The sequence below is a fragment of the Zootermopsis nevadensis genome, unplaced genomic scaffold (assembly GCF_977971745.1).
Source record: "Zootermopsis nevadensis isolate Lab colony 2312 unplaced genomic scaffold, Znev_1.0 Znev_ptg000008l, whole genome shotgun sequence".
In the NCBI taxonomy this organism is placed as follows: domain Eukaryota; kingdom Metazoa; phylum Arthropoda; class Insecta; order Blattodea; family Termopsidae; genus Zootermopsis; species Zootermopsis nevadensis.
In genome coordinates, this window is record NW_028259140.1 from 13,354,599 (window position 1) to 13,379,142 (window position 24,544).

General features: G+C 39.7%; 2 protein-coding genes across 3 annotated transcripts in view; one reads left to right on the plus strand and one right to left on the minus strand.

The window, feature by feature from the left end:
* Positions 1-20,617, minus strand: part of LOC110837022 (scavenger receptor class B member 1) — a 162,225-nt gene extending 141,608 nt beyond the window's left edge. The window contains exon 1 of the mRNA XM_022078769.2: positions 20,475-20,617. Within this exon, the coding sequence (XP_021934461.1) occupies positions 20,475-20,502 (28 nt within the window). The 5' untranslated portion in view covers positions 20,503-20,617. The remainder of the gene's footprint in view (positions 1-20,474) is intronic.
* LOC110840611 (uncharacterized) overlaps positions 1-24,544 on the plus strand; it is a 356,302-nt gene that overhangs the window by 305,748 nt on the left and 26,010 nt on the right. The gene's annotated exons all lie outside the window — the stretch shown is intronic.

The following is a 24,544-nucleotide window of genomic DNA, read 5'->3' on the forward strand; positions in this document are numbered from 1 at the left end:
TAAAACAGAAAGAAAGATAAATGCAGCGGACGTTACTATTAAAAAAATAGCTGTGTTTTGAACATAATTTTTCTTGATACAATCTGTTCCGTAAAAGGAAGAGTTTTACTGTCTTGTTCTTATATTTGCATGCCTTTTACATAACATTAGTGTGTCAGTGGCAATAAATTCGACTTGAAAAATATGTTTATATAATCGCAGTAGCTCCGTCTTATCTGCTGCTTGCGGACCTGGATATTTCGGTACGGACCAATTCTCATAATTAGATTTCATTAATGACGTGAAGGGGGGAGGAGTCTCACAGGTTTATCCGCTAAGCCACAACGTTATCAAGAGCGCTGCAGGGCAGTCCAGTGTTGTGAGTTGATGTAACGACATTTGTATTTAATATATATTTATTTATTGTATTCCCGTCTATACACAAACTTATTATTAAAATGTTGTTGTTAAAATTAAAATTAAGCGCTTTTCATCTTTATTACGATGTTACATTTCAGCGCTTATTATTTTACGACATGTTTCGATGCTATTGCATCATCCTCAGGTTTTCACTATTATTTTCATCTTTAAAACTAATATATATTTATTAATGCAACCATTTATTGTTTTATTTGTTTTGTAGATTTCTTTCTGTAGGTATTCCTTTTGATCTTCGTAATGTTTTGCATATTTTTGGTCAGTTGTTCATATTCTGTGAAACAATTAATTAACATTCGAATTATTAATATGAATTTTAATTTTAACAACAACATTTTAATAATAAGTTTGTGTATAGACTGGAATATAATAAATAAATATATACTGAATTTCAACACAAACATGACGCATCTGAACTACAAATTTGTATTTAAATTTAAATTTTATCAGTAGCATTATTTGCAGTATTTACGAAATCTGATTTTATGGCGAAGCTGCTAGATGTCGCACTTACTTGATAAAACACTGATTCTCACTTTCTCCCCCTGCCCAAAAAAAAAATACATCACCGACACAAATAGTTTTTAATGGTTCTGGGAAATATATGGACTTTGTTCTGAGAACGAGATGAAACCCTTAAGTAGAAACTGTGATGACCTGCAGAGTTATTAACATAGAGCAGGTGTTATACATAGTTACCACTGACCAATAAAGGATTAAGGTTCAGGGTTTTTTTTTTGCAGATATCAACAGCTGATAATTAGAATCAACAAAAAAAACAATTAATGAACAATGAAGACTGAGTAAAAGGAGCATGTTCTTTGTTAACTGCCAATATCCGGCCTGGGGCGTGACAGTGGCCATCATGCTGATCAGGTCTGCCACCTTGCAGCTAGTTTGGTAGAATTTGAGTTGTTCTCCACTCGAGTACTAAAACCTCAAGGCCGTAGCTCATGTCCCACCGAATAAGGCGTAATCGCCAGCCTCGAATAATTCCGTCATGTTGTCCTTAAGTGCCCTCGAAGGCACCGCTTTTCACCATATAACGTACGACATGCTCAGAACCTGCATCGCCCAGGCATCAACTGTTTAAGTGCAAGGGATTCGACTCTTTCCTCTGCGAAATTCTGTCAGAGACCTATTTTCACAGAAATAGCGTTCTGTGGCCTTCTTCCTTAGCCTGACCATGTTAAATAGACGCAGTTCCTTCTGTTTGAGGTGCACCTTACCACGACTTTCGTTACATCTTCCCCACACACTTTCTTTCTTCCTGAGTGTCTAAAAGGCACTTAGAGCTTCCCTAAAACTGTACAGGACTTTACTTCACAGCCTACCTCACTGCATCACATCCTGAACAACATTCCCATACACTTTGTTTTAATTTCTACATTGTCCATCTGTTTTTCATTCATTATTTAAACAACTTATTTTAAAGAACTTACTTTCCCCTCTTTCATACAAAGTAACCCACTGTATAATTCCATGCCCCTATCTCGTCTTTACTAATCGTAATAATAATCCCCCCTCAAGCGATTAGCTAACAACTAACTGGATGGCTTAGAATACCCAATGGTTCATCACCGAATTAACCAAAGCCCTCCACCGGACGCTGTCCTGGGCCAACAAAATCCAGTCTATTTCAACTCCTATCTCCCATAGATCCCGCCTGAGATTATCCTCCCATCTACGTTTAGATCTTTCCAGTGATCTCTTCCCCTCAGGCTTCCCGAAATAGTGGACCCAACCAACCAGATGGCTTACGGAACCCAAAGGTTCATCACCGAATTAACCAAAGCCCTCCACCGGACCCTGTCCTGGGCCAACAGAATCCAGTCTCCTTCAACGCCTATCTCCCATAGATCCCGCCTGAGATTATCCTCCCATCTACGTCTACGTCTTCCCAGTCATCTCTTCCCCTCAGGCTTCCCAAATAGTGGACCCAACCAACCAGATGGCTTACGGAACCCAAAGGTTCATCACCGAATTAACCAAAGCCCTCCACCGGACCCTGTCCTGGCCCAACAAAATCCAGTCTCCTTCAACTCCTATCTCCCATAGATCCCGCCTGAGATTATCCTCCCATCTACGTCTAGGTCTCCCCAGCGGTCTCTTGTCCTCTGGCTCTGTACGAACAGCCCCTTACCGCAATACTTATTGAAGAAGCTCACCAGTGCGTTGTGTCTGCTGGCTGATCGAGATAATTTTATTGTCAAATTATTTGGTAGAAGGGCCACTAAGAACGCTTAACCTAACTTAGTGCTGTTACACAGTCATTTGGCTGCAAACATTTCGTCATTCTGACGCCCATGAACCGATCTGAACTAAATGAGAAAATTAAACTGCGTGGTGCAGTTGTGTAATCACGGTGACATGCGCACTGCTGACCTCTGTTATCTACACGAGGAAGTAAATGTACTTTTACCAGATTACTTACATTACAGCGTTCGTTGACTATGGCGCCACGGTACATCCAGCCTTACCATCCGATTAGAACATTTTCCCTCGACACGAGACTTTTGTGCGTGGTTAAGAAGAGAATTATGAAAAATAAAGCGATCTTGGGAGAAATGTGAACTGAGTGGTCGCATTTGTGTGATGAGAAGCCTCGCGTTTCAACTATTATCTTTCGTCTATTCTGATCAAATTAAAAAGAGTACGTGGTTCGTGTGAAATGTATCTTCGCACATGAAAAAGTTGATGTTCCCCATAAAACGTTTGTATCCATGAGAGACTAGCATAAAGTGACAGAGGCTGTTGTAATGATAGCCTATGTTACTGGTAAATATTTTACACCGATGATTTTAAATTTTGCGCAATTTGGTTTTGTCAAGTTGGTACTCAACACCAGTGAAAGATGGCGTATTCAGAAAAAGAGAGCGGTTTTCAAGCTTTCCTGTGCTTACTTGCAATTACTCGATTTATTATGAATAAATAATGTTTCTCTGTATGTTTTGAACTTGGTCAGTTGAATACTTTATTTTTATTTCTTTAGATAGTATAATTGCGTCATATTGTGAATCAAATATTAAATTAATTATTCGGTTTGGTCCGTCTAATCACAATTATATTTAAAATTTACTAATAAGATAATTAAAATATAATTTTATGTTCCACATCGAATAATCGATTTACATTTGGAACATTTTTACAACATGTTTCGGTTTCATCGAGCTACACAATGAAATTGTAATTGAGTTTTAAGTTTGTTGATATAATTTTACACCTGAAGATGGTTCGATGAAACCGAAACATGTTGTAAAAATGTTCCAAATGTAAATCGATTATTCGATGTGGAACATAAAATGATATTTTAATTATCTTATTTGTAAATTTTAAATTTTAAATTTTAAATATAATTGTGATTAGACGGACAAAACCGAATAATTAATTTTATTTATTTCTTAATAGAAACTTGTTCTGTCTACTGTTTGAATTGCTCTGATTCTTATTTTACTCCTCTGTGCCTCTGATATAATGTTAAATCGTGATAAAATTACATGGGGTCTTGGCCATAAATAAGAAACTGTGGCATTTTGATAATGTTTGTTTTTAAATTAACATAACAAGTCTAATTGCGTTTATAAAATACAGTCATACTCTAAACATTACAGGAAGCATGCAGTAATGCATTCAAAGGTCAATGCTAAAGTGTTTAACAAATATATACGTATTTCGTTTTAGGCTAATCCCCACGAAATATTTTGTATTTTAGAAACAAATATGTCGTAAGGCTACGAGTTGGAATTAGCAGGAATATGACTGTCTTCTGTGTTGTTAGGCCGTGTAATATAAAACCACTCGTTATACGTAACAAAGGATTGGAGATAAATACCTCGTTGTGTATTTTTGTAGATGTGGCTAAAATATTTATTTTACGGCTATGGAAAAAGTATGTACAGAAAGAGTGATGCCCTTCTAGAGATCTCTAGTCTTCTAGGTGAAGTGTGAATTTTTTTTTTACTAAAATTCAGGTGACGTGTAACTTCTGTCTTAGTTCCATCCGCTGTTAATTAGGTCTTTCGAATGTGCAGTAGACTTCGTTTTCGCACCCGATGAGATGGTTAGTTACACTGCTGACAATGGATCCCGAAATGTCCTGAATACCAGAGTTACTTATTGCACCGTGAATTTCATCTGGGGGGGGGGGGGTTTGATATTTTTACTCAACCATTCCAGCTTTAAAATGTATACAGTCACGACTCGCACAGCTGTAATACTGACATTTTCAGCAATTATTTATTATTATTATTATTATTATTATTATTATTATTATTATTTAGTGTTCCGTCTGACGACAGGATCCTTCGATCCTTTTCTCGGACTGGGACCTGTTCATATACATTCTTGGCAGATGATCCAGAAATGGTTTGCCATTGCCTTCTTCTGTGTGTGAATGGGATGCCACGGAGAAACCGGGGAAGCCCCCGGAGGAAAACTCCGTGTTGCCTAGACCACGGCCTTGCCCAACACAAGTTATAAATTCGGGCACCGCCGGGAATCGAACCCGAGACCCCAGGATTACAAGGCCAGCGTTCTAACCGCTAGAATATTTTAATTACACTCACACGAATGAGTTTGAATTAAGTAAGGACTAAAATAATTATTATATTTGTTTACCGTCAAATCACAATAAAATAGTAAGATAAGATAATTAAAATGATTAAAATATCATCTTATGTTCCATATCGAGCATTCGATTTACGTCGGAACATTCACACATAGATACAAAGAACACATAGCAGCCATAAACACAATAAAGACAGTTCTGCATACGCAAAACATATTCTAAATACAGGACATGCATATAATACAATAAATGAAACAATGGACATTATAAAAATAGTAAAAAACAAAAGACACAGAGATACAATAGAAAAATATCACATACAACAAACTTATAAGCAAAACATCTGCCTAAACGACAACAACATTTTTCTTAATAACTCCATTTTTAATGCACTCCAGTACCTTGACCCCAACCCTGACAAACCACCTTTCACCCACTTACACCGCAGTCAATAACGAACCTTGTTCTGAGATGGTAACACTTCTGGATCTCTCCTCTGAACACATCTGAACCTATTGCTATTTCATATATGGTATGTTTATTTGCTATTATTTATTATTTTAGTTCATTTTGTTTTCTATATTCAATCATATTTCATTAATGTTTTCGAATCCTTTACTTCACAGACTGGTATAAACATCAATTACACCACCTCAACAATAATGTTATATTAATAATATCTAGACACAACTTCCAAAAAATATGCTGAGAAAGATGATAAAATTATAAAATTGTAAAAACTATAAATAATTGTAATTTGAGTTTAAAGAGTTTATAATTACACCTGATGACGGTTTGATAAACCGAAACATGTTGTGAATGTTCCGATGTAAATCGAATGCTCGATATGGAACATAAGATGATATTTTAATCATTTTAATTATCTTATCTTACTATTTTATTGTGATTTGACGGTAAACAAATATAATAATTATTTTAATTAATATCACAATATGACGCAACTATACTATCTTAAGTAAGGACATTTATTCCACACACGATGTACTAAGTATACCACCATTATTCTTCGTTTGGAAGCTTCATTTATGAAATTAAGTTTATTAGTATCACTTTGAAACATGAAGTTCATATATTTCTGTAAATATCGTCTTCATATACAAAATAAAACAAACTTATATCCATTAAATTATCGATTCTTTCACTGTCGCATTTTACTATGAGAATCATACGACCCCTTGTCCCATAAACACACTCTGTGGGTAAAATTCTGAGTCATGAGTAGTTAAGGCAGTGGTTCACACAGTTTCCACTGTGCTTTGAAGAGTTATGGTAGAATGTCACATTGAAATACGTCTTGTTGTTTACAACAGTTTTTCCTGTAAAGTATTAAAGTAGCGTGTTCATTTTTATGAGGAGTTCGTTATGAACACAGCATTGGGGTCGGTACAGTTCATTTGGTGGCCTGGGCCCTCCGTCATTCACACGTCTGAGACGTCCGTGTGTTTATAAGAGACGGAGGGTGGACAGACCAGTGTACATCACAGAGTAATGACTATCCCCGGACATTGCCGATAGTGACCATGACCTCCGCTTTCGTTGAACACGTACGTCTGACGTCAGAAGAAATAAGTGTTCATTAGACGAGTTCATAACAACTTTTCTGCAGCAGCAAATACTTCGTTCCCACGCAAGGCGAGTTCTCTTGCCAACAAAAGAAAAATAAACTCAATGTCAGATCTATTTCGTAGTAGGCCCTGCAGACATTGTTTAGGCCGCGTTGGGACAGATCCACACATCTCTCAAAGGGAGGATATCCCGCTTAAAATCAAGCAAGGATGATACAATTTCGTAAATGGACAACTTAACAAATATAACTAATCAGTTTGTGCTCAGGAGTAAAGAGTTCGCTGTCACGAATAGCCTGTCAAGTTGGGTTGACTTTGGAACTATTGAAAACAAGCCAGCAAACAAAGCTATTGAATTTACAGTAGTCGGGATTTCGCTTGTTCCTTATTTAACGACGCTATCAGTAGCACGGGTTATGTACAGTGCGATGGTAGGATGCGTTCAAGATTACTGTTGTTATGGAAGTTGTAAACACAAATGGAAAAAATCCAGGATTTAAATGATCGAGCCAGGCGAATTACAACCAGGACGAGCTTTGTACTTCTACGTACGAGGTGTGATCGGAAAGTTTCTAGACTGCGCCTATAAAAACCCGTACACTTATCTCAGGTATTAAATTCATCCATCACCCTCGAAATAGTTCCCCTGGGAGCGAACACAACGATCCCAGCGCCGCTGCCAAGCCTGGAAGCATCCCTGGAAATCTTTCTTTGTCAACCTGTCAAGCACCATCTGCGATTCTGCCTGAATCTCTTCTATCGTCTCAAATCTCCTTCCCTTTAGCTGAATTTTCATCTTTGGGAAGAGGAAGAAGTCACACGGCGAATAAGGAGGGTGCGGGATGACGGCCATGGAGTTTGAGGCCAAAAACTGCCGAACTTTGAGGGCGGTGTGCGCTGGCGCGTTGTCATGATGCGTCGCATGTGGAGTTCTTCCTTTAGAATCAGCTGACAGGTCCCATAGCCTATCCCAACAATGTCGCACAAGTCGTTGATGGTACGACGTCGATCTTCGTGAATGGCCTGCCGAATCTTCGTAACATTTTCGGGCGTTGTGCTCGAAGATGGTCGTCCAGAACGCTCGTCATCATCGACAGAGGTTCGGCCATTTTTAAAACGTGAATGCCACACAAAAGTTTGTACACGACCCATTGCGGACTCCCCAAATGCTTGCTTTAGCATTTCATAGGTTTCCGTAGCCGTTTTGGCGAGTCTTTGGCAAAATTTGATGCACACGCCATTCCGAAATCGCAGGAGGGTCGGTGTAATGCACTACCAAAACTCCCGAAACTAAGAAACAAATGCTAATTCGATGATGCCGGCTGGCACACTGTTTCACTATGAATGTAGGCCCACCCCCTAGCGGCAGAAGCTCGTACTACATCCGGTTCGCCCTATATTGACACAGTCTTGAAACTTTCCGATCGCACCTCGTATAAGAGAGCTAGGATTTCTGGAATAGCAATTGTGGCTTCTTTCCACTGACTGATTTTGACGGAATACGTGCGTTACCACAGTCGTAAATTAAGTATTTATATTAGTCATTTATGTTTCTTAAAATTCCCGGAATTGTGGACGTCCAATCAATTACATTATATGCTTATTACATAAAACACTGCAGTGTCATGCTGTTACCACATTTGTGTTTCCAACCCAAAAAATTACTTAGTGTGTACATTTTATGTATATTTCAAGTATCGTAAAATCCAGTTTTACAATCTCCGTTGCTGTGAATGCTCACTTAGCGTCATAAACGGCTCTAAAACATTACGAACGCAACAAAACTTGTAGCATTCACCTTCGTGACTTATTTTCTGCGTAAGCCTTGTATTGGGATTTTCCACTTCTGATCGGGACTCGTGGACGAACTCGTCACACCGGTTTGCACCTGGTCATCCTTACAGCAGCGTCCTGTACTCATATGATAGCCAATATGCGTTGACTAGACAAGTTCGCCTTCCTTGCGGTGCGGCGAGAAAACATAAATTCGTTTCTGAAGATAGAGACTCTGGTAGCAAGAAATATAAATGAGGCTAATAAACTTCTTGACGATGGTGAAGAGTCATTTGAATAAATATTTTCTTGGATATTATCCATCGTCTAGTAAATATAAAACGTAAAACGACGTTTCGGAGATGGGACTCTATCTCCGTCTTCAGGTTCCTACACAGTTGGGCCCACTAGATAGAGGTAATCCCTATCTCCGGACCGGAACCTGAAGACGGAGATAGAGTCCCATCTCCGAAACGTCGTTTTACGTTTTATATTTACTAGACGATGGATAATATCCAAGAAAATTTTTATTCAAATATAAAGAAGGCTACTAAACTTAGTTGTCACCTTCACGTGACTCAACCCGTAATGTTGGCTACACTGCCCAACGATTGGTACATTCAAAAAGTTTGATTTTTTTTTCCGTCATATTAATTTTCATTTCATGTCATTCATTCAATTTATTACCGAGAAGGAGGTCATCGGGTTATTTATGATGAGCGGTAAAATTGTCCCATGTATGTTTCGGCTTTACTTAGCCATCTTCAGGGGATGCTACATTCACATAACAGTATGAAGGTATAAAAGTTTTTGTTTACAATGTTACGCTTTACAAGCCGTAATCGACTCTTTTGTTGTAGATTATCGCACAATTAGGCTCCTGAGCTCGATACGCAGTTGAAATTCGCATCTCACACTTGAAGGACTGATAATTAACTATCATTCTTCGTTACTAAGATGAATGCAATTATGACAGAACTGATGGAGTTGGGGGAGAAACTGTCATAAAGAACACAGTAATAAAGGGACTAAAAATTCTATTATCTAAAAAGAATAATCGGAAATGAATCACACAAACTTAGTGACAGCCTTGGGACTAGAAATATGCAAGCGAAATATACAAAGGAGAAAATAACAAGAATTTTACAAAAACAAAGACACTTACACAGTAAATTGTATTTGAATGCCGTGTTTGATAAATCCCAAATGTATGAAACTGTTTTTTTTTTCGCATTATTTTATGTTATATTTCCCAAATTTACTCTAATTTATTTCTGTCCGTGTTACTTTCTCGTTGTTAATTCCACTTTCTTTCTTTCTTTCTTTCTTATCAGCCAGTAGGTGAAATTAATAAACATGTCCGCTCGTCTTAATAAGCTGATGTCATTACAATATGCAACGTCGTATGTTACTTCCATAATGTCCGAGTCTTCCTGAGTTTACAAATTATGTGCCAACAGTCAAAGGTGCCTTCGGAATTAAAAATGCTTACTCTCAACAGAACAACAAAAGTATATAAAAAAATCTCTGAAGCCGAAACTTGCCTGAATATTATTTGAATTGTGTGATTTCATTCTTCTCCGAAAGGTTGCGTTGTTGACTGTGTGACGTCACGACGCTCAGAGCCGTCGTCTGGACTCATGTAACCTGCTCTTATTTTATGTATTCGGATAACATTCGACCTTTTCCCTGCTGGAAATACTTCAGGAGTATCGTGTCGGGCAAATATTAATTACCCTAGCAAAATTCTCCACTCACACACTACATGAAAAAATATACGCATGTGAAATGCCACTTTTAGGTTGGCCGTATGTTAATGCTTTAGTACTTTAAATGCTGATAAGTGGGGAAAATTTTGTAAAGGTCAAGTTATTATATTACGTCGACTTAAAACTCATTAATTCGTCAGTTCTGCCCCATGGGACATCTCCAGCTCTCGCTTGACACACCAACCCCATGACCCTTTAAAACCCAGTGAGAATGCGTTCCCCACCTGCTTTAACAATCGATAGCCCTTCAATTTTGTTCTTGCGTGCATCATATGATTCTCATAGAGAGTTAATGAATTTATTTTTGCAATGTGCAATCGTGGTGTCTTCCTTGCGGCACGGACTGGATTCTTAAATATTATTTCGACGAGCTTCGGTTTCAAACAAATAATGACACAACAGAGCGCTGCGTGTTTGTACGGGCCATGGTGTGTTAAAATTTATTTAAGGGACTTGCGTGGTTACGAGGAGCTGTATTTAGTAATAGGTGTGCAAGTGTCTCATCGGCTTTGCGGTGAACTGATACTACCTACGTAATTGGCTACTTACGAGGTGCGATCGGAAAGTTTCAAGACTGCGCCTATAAAAATTCGTACACTTATCTCAGGTATTAAATTCATCCATCACCCTCGAAGTAGTTCCCCTGGGAATGAACACAACGATCCCAGCGCCGCTGCCAAGTCTGGAAGCATCCCTGGAAATCTTTCTTTGTCAGCCTGTCAAGCACCATCTGCGATTCTGCCTGAATCTCTTCTATCGTCTCAAATCTCCTTCCCTTTAGCTGAATTTTCATCTTTGGGAAGAGGAAGAAGTCACACGGCGAATAAGGAGGGTGCGGGATGACGGCCATGGTGTTTGAGGCCAAAAACTGCCGAACTTTGAGGGCGGTGTGCGCTGGCGCGTTGTCATGATGCGTCGCATGTGGAGTTCTTCCTTTAGAATCAGCTGACAGGTCCCATAGCCTATCCCAACAATGTCGCACAAGTCGTTGATGGTACGACGTCGATCTTCGTGAATGGCCTGCCGAATCTTCGTAACATTTTCGGGCGTTGTGCTCGAAGATGGTCGTCCAGAACGCTCGTCATCATCGACAGAGGTTCGGCCATTTTTAAAACGTGAATGCCACACAAAAGTTTGTGCACGACCCATTGCGGACTCCCCAAATGCTTGCTTTAGCATTTCATAGGTTTCCGTAGCCGTTTTGGCGAGTCTTTGGCAAAATTTGATTTGTTCATGAAAATCCGCCATTAAGAAACAAATGCTAATTCGATGATGCCGGCTGGCACACTGATTCACTATGAATGTAGGCCGCACCCCCTAGCGGCAGAAGCTCGTACTACATCCGGTTCGCCCTCTATTGACACACCTCGTACTAAGACTGCCAAATCTTGTATTATCTGGCTAAGTTGTTTTAAGTATAAAGTTCCATCTGAACTTCATTTTAATTAGAGGTTATATTGAACCCACACTGATAATAATTAAATACCAAAGGCAATTAAATTCTAAGAAGTAATTATATAATTTTATCGAAATTCGTCAAGTACTTGAAATACGAAGCATTCGGACATTTGGATTTACATCCGGCACTTGTTCAAATAACGCTGAAATTGTTTAATATTTACCAAGCAGGTTACTTAGGTGTTTGCCAAATGGCGTGACCAGGATTACGTATGTTCCTGCTTCTACCTCGAGGCTCCTGGCGTAACTGGTTTTAAAGACTTTGTCGCGTGTTGATTATAAGCAATTTAAACCCGAGATATTATCTCAAAGGTTTGTTCGAATGCAGAAGAAGGTCGATGTTGTTAATTTTCTCGTGGATTTAGCATGTTACCTGCTCATTGCCCGACGTGTTTCCCACATTGGCGTAGAACGGCTATAAATTATCTGTCCTGTCGAAATTCTATGTTTATGCTTTATTTGCACAGAATCGTAGAAGCTGATGTATGTCCCATAAATAAGAGAATAAGATAATTGATAAAAATACAGTAAAATGAAAAAATGTAAAGTGTTGGAAATTTTTAACCTGGGATGATTTGTTATGGAGCCGCGGTGTTTAAATTATCAATAGTAAAAATTACTGCGATGCTGACACATTTACGTGACAGTGAAAGATGGATGTGTTTCCAGGATGTTAGTGCTCGCGTCTTCTTCACTACCCGTGTATGTAAGGGACCAAAAAGACGCCTGTCGTCAGGACAGTTGAAATAAGGATGTGGAATGGCTTCTGAATATCTTTTTACCCGTTTCTTACCTAAAAAATGGAATTGTTGAACTTTGATTTCGTCTGTTGCTTTGAATGGACGTGGCACATGGCCTCAGCCAAAGTGTGCACCACACATTGAGAGTGCCAGAAAATAATTTTTTGAGAATAATATTTTGACCTGAGCTTGCAGAAGTTGCCCACTGAGGGCTCGACATTTTGTTTTCTGTAGATGTTACTACGACAGACGCCTCGAGGAATGTGAGCTGGCCATGCTTGCGCCAGACATTGGACAGACAAGAGTAGAATACACAATTTATGGTCTTAAGTCCTGGAGTTAAGACTCTGCGCGCACGAGCGGGTTTTCTGCCGCGAAATGCTTCATTTTCGAAGCAGTGCGGTGGCCGCACAGCGGCTGTCGGTGACAACAGATCACGAAGAACCCTACCTGTGTGCGCTCACGGAGACCACTGTTTGCCCGATCTTTGTGTAACTGAATAGGAGAAAAGGCCGGCCATATCGGAGTACAGTGACGAAAACTGTAAGAAGAAACTGTGGATATAAGACTCTGAAGATCTTCCGAACTCGAACTAAGTAAACGTACTAAATGTTCTTTCTTTTGTTCGTAACCCTAATTTTTTACCTCTGAGTTCCTAAAATGAAGGACATGAATAAAAAGTAAAGTAAAGTTTGTCCCACTATACGCCATGTAGGCGCTTGGGGTGAGTGGAGGTATAGCTCCTCTCTTCCTTGACCTCGGCACTAGATGGGGGTGAGTGGTCAGCATCACGCCCCGGCCGGCTTTACCCCCGGGAAAGGACCCCAGTACCCATTGTAGATTAGGCTGGGTGGGCCCCAGAGGTTAGAGGAAAAATCCTCTGCCCCCGTCGGGGATCGAACCCCGTCCAGCCTGTAGCTAGTCACTATACTGACCGAGCTATCCCGGCTCATAAGGACATGAATAGACGAAGCAACAGATGGAAAGTCTGAAAGAGCCCCGGCGACGTCGGCGAACGAATTGACAGGGCAAAGCCTCAAGTCATACAAGTTTTCATTGGTATGTTTACATCCAGACAGACTACTTACTGATGTTGAAACTTTACATTCCACGGCCACTGAATTGCAACTGCGGGATAATAGAGACTGCCTTCACATTGCTAAGCTCGCAAATTATCTAAAGTCGATTATTGGTTGCAGTGGGAGGAGGGGAGAGTGAAACAGCTCCTCTCAGACTCGCATTTGATGTCCTCCATGGGTCAGAAGACGGGGAAATTTGTTTCAGTGCGTGTAACCGCTGTTTATCTTAATTCTATAAAGATATTCGACGAGTTACATAAAATATTAGCCTTCGACGATGCCGCTGGGACTTTGTGATCATCGTGAAAGGTATCATTGTGGTCAAGATATAAAATCTGAAGATTAACTTTATATGTAAAGTAGTATTGGAACTAGACGCTCTCTGGAAGTAGTTGAACTCGGCCATTTTGGCCAACATGAAATATTGTCATTGCGTCTTGAAGGAGAAAGATGGCGAATGTATAATCTTCCACTGTTTCCTGAACCACACTTGTGTCTCAGTCCGCTTCTATGTTTCAACAACATTTGCACACTGTTACATTCCCCCTTCACGGTGGTTGTACGTCCCGGGACGCCCTGGCATTTAAATTCCCGGTCTGCTGTTAAGCCTAATTTCAAAAGCCCATAATTATGGAAATAATAACGACTGATATATGATGTTTGTAGTTGATCTGGTGTGGAAAAAATGCTCTTTCTGCTCATGTATTGGCAACGTCGCATTCTTGGATCTGTAACGGCTAATCTGTGAATAAATGCGTGACCTAAGAGGTTACGCTGAGAACGTTTATAAGTTTGAACGTATCGGCACACAACTTGTGTGTGCGACTCTACACGTCTGTGCTTGAATAAATAAAACTGAAGTCAATACTTTTTGCTGGAACCGTAATGAAATGCAAATAAACCACTGAGTTATTGTGACGTAGGCAAGATATTTTGGTGGCTAAAACTTGCTTTAATTTTGAAATTTAATTTTTGCCGATGTCTATTAAAGTGAAACAATTACTGGCCAGTGATCGAAACAAGTAATGAGTAATGCCGCTTTGAAGTTTGAAGAACGAAACCGTATTAAACATTCCTTCGACATAATTAAGGGTTTTGCACGTCAGGATAGGGTGCAGGTGTTTTGATTACGTGAACCCGGCCTCTTTCTTAGAGAATCTGAGGCAGATCGTATCGAACGAAGAAGGGCTTTCAGTTAGGCAAATTTTGGATCTTCCTACGGTTTAAAAAGGGAGTTGGTCGGCAGATGCACGTTTACTTTGGATATTAATTATTTAAAAAATAACGAGTTCTTGATTTCTGTTGTTCAACATCCGGCACAGTTAAAGGCGAAGTCCTGAGGGCACATCACATGTTCATTGACTAACAGTTAAGTGTACATGCAGTCCTTCCGGGAATTATCTGTCGTCCATGATAATTATTTTTTTCTCCAGAACGACAGTGTCTGGAGATAATTGAATGTCCTCCACGTGGAAAGCTAGTTTGCCAAATCAAAGGTCGGTTGACAAACGAAGTCTTTGTTACCTATTTGGACGTTCCAGGGTTTCCCGTTGTGGGCATTTGCTCATCGTCATTGTTCCTAGCTGCAGTTCCTTTGTACCGAGAAAATTGTCTAGTAATCACCAGTCTTCCACAATACTGCAGCCTCAGGTCACAGTAATTAGAAATGAGTTCCTTTGAACCTCTGGAGACAAATTATAAGAAATGTGAAAAATTGGATTCTTAGACATCGTGGATGCACTACAACGGAGAGGTTTACTTCCAATTCCTTGGAACCGCGTTCTGCAGCTATGTCTGTCTTTATCCAGCGCTGGACATTTTCCGTTTCTATGTCTGCTTGTTAACCGACGGAGACTTTGCTCCGGCCCGTGTTATGATCTGGCTGTTCATGACGAGAATACGATTACAAGGTTCATCAATTGCCAGCGTGATGAAAATTCATCTGCGAATGCAATATTTTAATTTGTTTTTTTAAAGTAGGTAGGTCGTTCAGATCAACTCGAGCTATTACAAAAGCAAGAATCGAGGGGAATCTTGTTTCAGTCCAGGAAATGTGTGACCTTTTCGCTGTTTCTTATGATGCGTCTGTATCAACTGCATTAACTGTTTCTCTAACATATGAGTCGCATCTTTGTCACTGCGATCGGAAAGTTTCCAAGAAGGAACGAGGCTTGAAATGTGGAGTTTTCGAAGCTCCCCATTGAAGGAATTGTTGAATCAGAGGAAATTACGGTCAAAGATCCGATGATAGCAAATAAGAGAGCTGAAGGAAGATCGATGTGTTAGAATAACGCCGTATCTTGTCAAGAATGAACCGAAGGGTTTCACACATCCACATACTGAAGATCAGATGCATTTCACGAAAGGTACAAATTACTACAAACTCAAAGACAAATCTTATTCTTTTAAATGGAACAATAGAGTATTAAATAAAATAAATATCTGCAGTCCACGTTACTCTGTATATGGTACAAGATAGTAAATAGTTTTAGAAATTTTTAGGATTCAGAAGAATGGTTTAAGTATTTTGTAAAGTATTTGAGTTGTCTGGTAAATAACGCACACATTTTATTATATCCAATTACACGAACTTCGTAGGCGTTTTCATACCAAAGTACGCCGTAGACCGACCTTGTGGCTGTCTTCCGGACGGCCACGTGCAAGCCTGAGCAGCCCCCCGGCTCTCAGTTTCCAGCCTAATGTTTTATTTTATCTTTTTTCGCAGAATCGAGAACTCAAAGTCAATTATAACTTTTATGCTTAAGGGGGAAAATAATTAGCGGTATTAACACGGAAATCTGTGGCCTTATATTGTTTACTTATGGTTTGACGTAACAGAAATAACTGGGGTCTAATACGTCCTTTCTCTTCACCAAATGAATGCGTCATCAGAGAATTTAAGTGACAAGATGGGTAGAGTGAGTATAATCCCATAAAGCCTAATTAAAGGGTCATAGTCGTAATGAATTTCGTGCAGATTTCTGAAATACTTTTGCTCATTTACTTCGGACTTTGAAAATATTTATTTTGTGAGTCCTCGTAATGCTTTGTGAGATCAGAACTTCTTGCGAGCCGGTATTTTGACGCCTGAAAACATTTTGAACCATGAGTTGAACTGCAAATCTGCATACTGCCCGTCTTGTTTGAAACGTACGCCTGAATATTAAGACGCCATCTTGGCACGAACAATTCTTGTAACATTGCCAGATAACATTGCTCGTTAATAAATGACGCTGTTAAATAACAGCGCCATTACTTCGTAAAGAATGAATTAATTGTGACGCTAATGTACCACTTAGTGAAAAGAAGTCGATGAAAGTACTATTTCAAAATATGTACACTCTGTGCAACAAAAATCAACCACTTCAGATTCTTGAAGTCCGAAACCAGGATTCTTATAAGCGCACGACTGGCGTCATAATTGCAACTATAGTTAGAGTCGCAAATCAAAAGTTTTGGAAACAATCCTTTGAAGGGCGTACGTACTAATTAATATTTGGTGTTGGTAACGTTTAGTAACAGTAACTCTTTTGAAGTATGTGTTTATTTCAAATAAAGTTGTTCGTCTGCTGCTACGATTCGAGCATGGAAATCAAAAAATGCTCGTGAACAACAAATTTTAGGACAAATAAAATTTTGAATTATTTCCCTTGCATTTCCAGCCACACTAACGCATTACAAATCATCGTGTGATAATGGCATTGATAATACTGACGATTAAGTAGGATTTGAAGTTTTCACGGCGGTCAGTCTGAAGTTGGCTGTCTTCTGGGTTGTTGCGTCGTGTATTTTACTCATCGCCATGATGATGGAGGTAGCAAATATCTCTGAAACGTTGGTAAACTTCCACCAAACTAGACGGCGCTACAACCTAAAATATAGCTATCATTCTACAACAAGCATCGCGATGTTGTTACGTTTTAGGTCTAAGAATGTTATGGATCTGAATAAAATAACACGCGGGCTGAGTGAGTTATCTCCTCAGGAAATAAGACCAAATTCAGGAAATTTTATTTCAATAGAAAGAAACAACTTTATTGACTCTTTAAATGAATTATTAGACAACATTCCACTAAAAGTGGGCAACCGCTGTTTATCAGTGTAGGTCAGCTGAAACGAGAAGCGACTTACCGGGATCTTCTTCCCAACGTCGCCGAGGGGTTATCCACCTAGTTTTATTCTCGCCCACGTTTCGATTCTGATTATCGACTCTTTTGATAGCTTTTTCAGTTATTCAGGTAGCACGCGACACAGTCATGGCGACAAACTCTTACATTAATGGCTAGGGCAGTTTACCGAGTAATAGCTGTTTCAAGTTTACGTCTGGTATTGAAGAAACGTCGCTTTCAGACGTTAGTTCTGGGCCAATAACGTGGTGTATAGACGACGTCACAGTTGACGAAAAATATTAGAGATTCCACTCGTCGTGAAAACGCTGTTGTCCAGAACTACAGCTTCAGATCCCAAGCAAGGCGTTGCCATGACATCCACCGCGAACGTTACGAGCCGCTCGAAACGGTCGCTCAAGCGTCAGGTAGTTTCGGTATGTTTATAAGAGTAAGTGTGCCTTTTTTAGTTTGGATTAAAATCGTTTGATGTCTTGACAGTCGTAAGTGACCAGTGGCGCTAAGTAAACTTTAAGTCAATTAATCATTCAGCCATTAATTACCGTAGGCTGTCAGTTGGAATATGGTCTGGCTTTCGATGTCCTTTCTGATGTTTCGAGGCCTTCCATTTAAACCCGCGTTTTATCTGTCAAATGAATTCTTTTTTTATGAATTTCATTAAAATCCTTGCCTGCTATGTTTTTCGAAACAGCTGTTCTGCAAAAAAAATCTAAAAAAAATTAAAATCTACCGACGTGCTTAAACATAAACGTTAATCATATAAATCGAAACGCTGATCTAAATGTGTCGATTGAGTGTAGGATACAATTAGAAATTTTTAAATAAAGTTTAATTTGAATACAGGTTGCTGTCTAAGGATAATACGTAAACATTTCGTACGTTTTACGTCTCAAAATTGCCCTTCTTGTGGCTGTACTGTGAACGAGGGGTGAGGAGAGTAGGGGCGGGAGGAGAAGTGACAATTTTTCGGCTGTGAAGCCCACACGATCTTCTGATAAAGGTGTCCTGAAAAATGGCAAGGCTTTCGGAAATGAAGGATGGGCAGACGTGAAAAGTGGACAGTAAGGAAGAAGATAATTTGAATTTTAATAATAATCTCTGGAGAGAATAATTTGGTGTAATTTTGATGTAAACGTGAAGCCGAGACACGCCAAAATACTCAGTCCTTATCGCAGAGGAAACTACGTCACAAGCCTCAAATGGTTTACATAATACAAAATTATGTTTGTTCGCAGAACTTTGTCATAGAATCCGTGAATGCATTCTATGGGTCAAAAGCAGATTCACCGATTATCATAACAAATGGTACACACAGTTATCATCATGCCTTAAAGAGTTAAACGGGTTTAAGTCGAGTCGAGGCTGTGATAACTGCCTTGATCTTTGACCCTTTGAACCTCGGTGGTAACTGTATGTACAACCTGCTTTGACATTTAGTACCACTGGATTGGTGAGGTACGAGAATTTTTTAAACGTGACACTACGGCAGCGGTTCTAAAACTGTGGTTCCAGTACCCCTTAGAGTAACTGAAATGACTTCCAGGATACCATAAATCCTCATTCACATATTTTCAGTTTTGAATAATTTAAACTGCGAGTAATTTTTGTCACAGACTATGTTGAAATGAACTGAAATTGTAGGTTTTTAGCAATGATGATATACCGCTGAAGATACTTATTATTATTATCAGAACCCTGATGATGGAGACAGAGTTGGTTCCCGAAACATCGATTTACTACGATAACCAGTTAACGCGGCTGATTGCCCGAAAATATTTCGTTGATTGTACTCTCCGCGAAAGTCTCAAATCCTATAAAAATTAATACATTTAACCTAAATGGAATTTTTCCCATGTAATAAAACACGAGATCACCGTAACGAATAAATTGAATAAATCGTGATTCATATCGCCTCTGATGCTTTACATGCTGTTCACTTGAATATTCCTAGATAAAATTGTGTCAGATAATAAGCTGTTGCAGAAGAAAATTAATATAATATTTAGCTCTGTAGTAATCTTTGCACATTTCAATAAAATTCATGTGTGGTAATTTGTCATTTGTGGTAAGTATCGTCAACGATAACGAAAACTGGCTGTTAGTTTTCAAAAATCATTGCTAGTGACCTTGGATCGAACGGGAAAATTATTCTTAGCCCGAGGGAATTAAAAAGAATTCGGCCACCCTGTTCCACGTATTCAGGCATCTAGTATGTAAGAAACACATCTAACAATGTATTTAATTGTTAGATTTAGGTCTTCCCTACTTTTGAAGTCTGAAATTTAAACGTTATAATAACCACTGCAGTTAGGTCAACCTAGTTTTTGACAGTACCAAACCATAATTACTGGTGGTATTTTAAAATAATTTTTTGCTAGTTATAACTGAAACGGGTATGCCGACTTGACGAAAATACTTACGAGTTATTGTACCAGGTAAAATATTTGTTTCCCCAAAGTTTAGGCTTTTGTCCTCTGCTCAACAATCTACTGCCTTAATTAAACTCTCTTAACTCAAGATCTGTCCTTGACTCAACACTGCCCTTCGAAGACAAGAAAATACGGCAATGCGGTCGTCCGAGAAAATAAAATGTAACTGTAATTACTGTCGACGATTCGTCATATACGGCTTTAGTAGAATAATGTTGAAAGCACAGAACTGGAGAAAAGAGTCGTGAAAAATACGTTTAAGGAATCGTTAGTATAATTATATCAAGTTAAAATTTTTCGCGACAGTGAAGATATGGATGTTATAACCTTCTATGTTGTAACTCCTTATGGACGTGTAGGTAAATACCAATGTCTCTCCATCTTTAGATTAAGTTGATATTACAAATTCATAATCACAGTAATGAATAATAAAAAATGAGCTCGGTTAGTACACAAATTCATACAACAAAATCAAACTAAGGCTCGTCTCGCACTGGCCTTGTTCCCCCACCGTTGGTGAATAACTTACCTAGTGGTCTTGAGTAAACGGCCCTCATGTCGAGGATTTATGAGGGTCTTCAAGTTGGGGAAACACGAAAGCACACGATCGCATATCACCACGCACGCCTTGCCGTCGGCTAGAACAAGCAATGAGCGAGCACTGATCACTGCCCGCCAAATCGTACAGAAATATCTGTTTATCGCGAGATTAACGCGACCGCTGTTATCGGTCTTTCTCGAGAAGAGACAGCAGTCAGTGGCCCGTTCAGTGATCTGCACCACTTCTGTTAGGATATCAATGTTCAGGACCGCTGAAATAAAAGCCGGGCATGGATCGTGTCTAGAAACATTCACCCGATTTGCGTCGGTATTCCCCAACAAAACATTACCAGAGTTTTCTTGTTCTAAATGTCACAGTCTGTAATATCTTATTCTTAGTAAATATGAAATAATAATGTATAGGTCTGCGTGGAAGAGAGAGTTCACCGTAAAACCACGTGATAAGACTGTCATCTGTCTCACGCTAACTTGTATTTGCACTTATGTCTGTAAATGTTTGTTCGAGAAAACATCTTTCAGATAATCTCAGAATGTCGTTAAATTGCCTTATCCTAAATTAAAATTATAATAGGTCAACAGTTTTTTTTTCCGCGAAACTCCCCAATATCAAATTTAGTAAAAACGGGAGTCTTTCGCATTTACCGAATTGGTCATGCGCGTGGTGGTCCATGGCCACAGCTTGAAGTCCACAGGCTCCAACCTAATTTTACCCTCCACGGGCTAGTATAGAGTTGTCACGCAGGTCAACAGTTACCGCCGAAATTTACTCCGTGCCATGTCTTCAGTAATCGTAATCCGCTTATTTCTTGAGAATTATAACAGGATATCAAACAGGTAAATAATGTTCTCACTGTTATTATCGCGGGTTTGAGAAATAACTTCAGTCTTGCGTTATGTTACATGTACAATAAGTGTGAAGGGTAAGATGTATGATAACTGATAGTGTAATTCAAAAGGTTAGGACCAAACTGAAGGAACGTGTAGATGGACTCAGAGAGAACAACTTTCGAATAGGAATCCACGTCCTCCGAAGTTATCCTAAGTCAGTCGAGGCCATTGAAGGCTGAAATAATCGTATTTTATTAATGTACAAGGATTACATTAGCAATCTTACACACCAAATTTACAACAGGTGTTCAAAGTGGCGTCCTCCACATTGAATGCGGGCATTGCATTGGCGAACGAAACTGTGGCGCACCCTTTCAAATACCCCAAGAGTCTCACGGACCACGTCAGATGCAGCAAGTATTCTGGCCAAAAGTTGTTCTGGGTCGTCCTCCAGTGTCTCGTAAAGAAGGCTCTTGACATGCCCCCAAAAGTAGTAAACGGGAGGTGTCAAGGCTGGGGAGCGGGCTGGCCGTTCAACTGGCCCTCGTCTCCCTATCCAACGCCCGGGATACGTGTGATTCAAAATTAAGCTGGTAGGAGAATAGCAAAGTACGATTATTTCAGCGGTATGTTATCAGACTTCCCCAACTTCAATAGCCTCGAATGACTCAGGATAACTTCGGAGGACGTGGATTCCTATTCGAAAGTTGTTCTCTCCGAGTCCCCTCTATACGCTCCTTCAGTTTGGCCCTAACCTTTTTGAATCATCCTGTATACACGTAAACCTCACATTCACACGGTTCATGACTTTCGATCGATCGATCGATCATGTTTTGCCCGAGTTATTGTCGAAGATCCATTTCATTTGGTACAGAGAAACCCTTGTATGGTTTTGTAATTTTTTATTTTGATGTGTTGAAAATTTAGTCTGAGTCAGTTTTAAGTCCAGTTAGTCTTTATTTAAATTTATTTTCTATCTCAGTAGCAACGTCAACTGTGAGTGCTCCAATCAACCAAAGTAACGTGATCAGGATGTTCCTTGTCCCTGTTTACTCGGTCTTGCAATCACGTGACAAACTACATCAGTAAGTTCAGTGCACTTGCTGTTTTCTGTCTCTCTCCCTCTCCGCATTCCCACTACTGACCTGCTCAGTGACTTACAACAGCCATTATAGTGGAATCCAATGATCATTGCGTTACCATCAAGACTTCTTATGTTTTATTGACAACATAACGCAGCCATTTGTCGTTAGTAAACTTTATAGATGAACCAGGATGCTACCTGGTTTCTTAACTTCAAGATCTCATCAGACTTATTTTTCAGTTTCTATAATTTCTAGTTTCTAGTACAGAATATTCTGTAGAGAAGTCTGGATACATTTACAGAATGATGCATGATAACAGGTTATTCTGTTGAAGCTATTGAATCTTCCTCTCGACGTGTTAAAGAATTGTCTGTCACCCAACCAAGAGTTTTGATGTCATTTCACATGGGTTCCTTCCAGTTATTGGTCTCTTGTCCGGACTGACAGTCCATTCTGATCTCTTCTCACTTCGTTTCGGAGGAACATATTGTCTTCACCTTCATCCTCAAGACTGAGATAGTAAGAGTCTGCACGGCGTCTGTAGAGTGGTTTCAAGTTTAGAAAACACGTAAAACAAGCCCTGTCGATATTTCTTCATATCGTGAGCTTGCGATTACAAAGTCGATTGTTGGAAGTCGACCCCACTTGTATCTTTAATTCTATTTGTTTATCGTGACCTATTCAGCGTGAGACATATTCTGAATAAAAATCTGTGAGGGTCCCCTCAGGTGATTGACTCTGCGGATTGACACTTTTGTTGCCCCTTTCAGATAAAGTCTGGGGATCAACACTTGCGCGGTCTTGGTGGCCTTGAAATCAATCGTAAACTGAACACACTGCGCAGAATCGCCATCGTGACATAATCCTTGCCCGGTTCAACTCGATCTTGCTGGAAACATCTTCAGACGTCACTTATGTGACCACTGAGGGGACAAAGAACCGGTTGATAATAACTATCATAGTTGATAGTGCCCTCAAAAAATAGGGACCAATTATCGTTCTTAGTGCACGCTTGCAGTTGTGGTCTAGGCAACACGGAGTTTTCCTCCGGGGGCTTCCCCGGTTTCTCCGTGGCATCCCAACAATTACTCCACTCACACACAGAAGAAGGCAATGGCAAACCACTTCTGGATCATCTGCCAAGAACGTATATGAACAGGTCCCAGTCCGAGAAAAGGATGGAAGGATCCTGTCCATGTGGACCTGTCGTCAGACAGAACACTATATAATAATACGGATATGTTTTAGTGCTTTGTTGATGAACATCAACTGTGGCAGTTTGCAAATGTGCCTCTCTTTGCTTCGCATTACGCGATCAGATTTGCCTAGTATTTTGTCCCCTGCTAACACTCGTATCGTGTCTGATCTCGGCGAGTCAGCAAGTCACTCATTTCCCTGAATAATGTCAACGAAATTCAAAAACGTGTTGTGATGTCGTACGTGAGAATCGGGTCGTATTTCCGAAAAAAATTCTTTTGACCTCACCTCCACATTTAAACAAGTGTTCCGGCAAACCGCGCGGGCTGTAATTGACGACACCATTTTCACGACTTTGCACTCCTCCGAAGAGCTCGCCTTCCGCGGATTAGCTGGTTGAAGAAAAGAAAAGGTCAAGGTTATATAGTCACGTGACAGCACAGTAACACTGATTACATTCCTTTCAAAGTCCTTTTTGAGAAGCTAATAGAACGCTCAGCTACTTAGAACATTTACCATAATTTAAATAGCCTTGAAGGTTAAACACCGTGTTCACAGGAGCCAGCTACTAGTCCTTGGCCTGAGCCAGATGAATCCAATCCACACTCCCCAATTTTATGTCCATAAGAGCTATTTTAATATCTTCCGAATGGTATCTTCCATCCAGTCAAAATATGCACACTTTTTCATCTTCCTATGCGAGCTACATGGTGAAAAGTACACATTATGGAGCTTCTGATTACGCAGTTTTCTCCAGTCCCCTGTCACTTCGCGCACCACAAGTCAAAATGTCCTCCTCAGTACCATGTTCTCAAGCGCCCTTAATTTGGGTTATTTCCCTAACATAAAATCCTGATGGAAAAATTGAGGTTCTCACGGCTGAGTACGAAGATGGCTGTCTTCTGAGTTGTAGCTCCGTGTAGTCTAT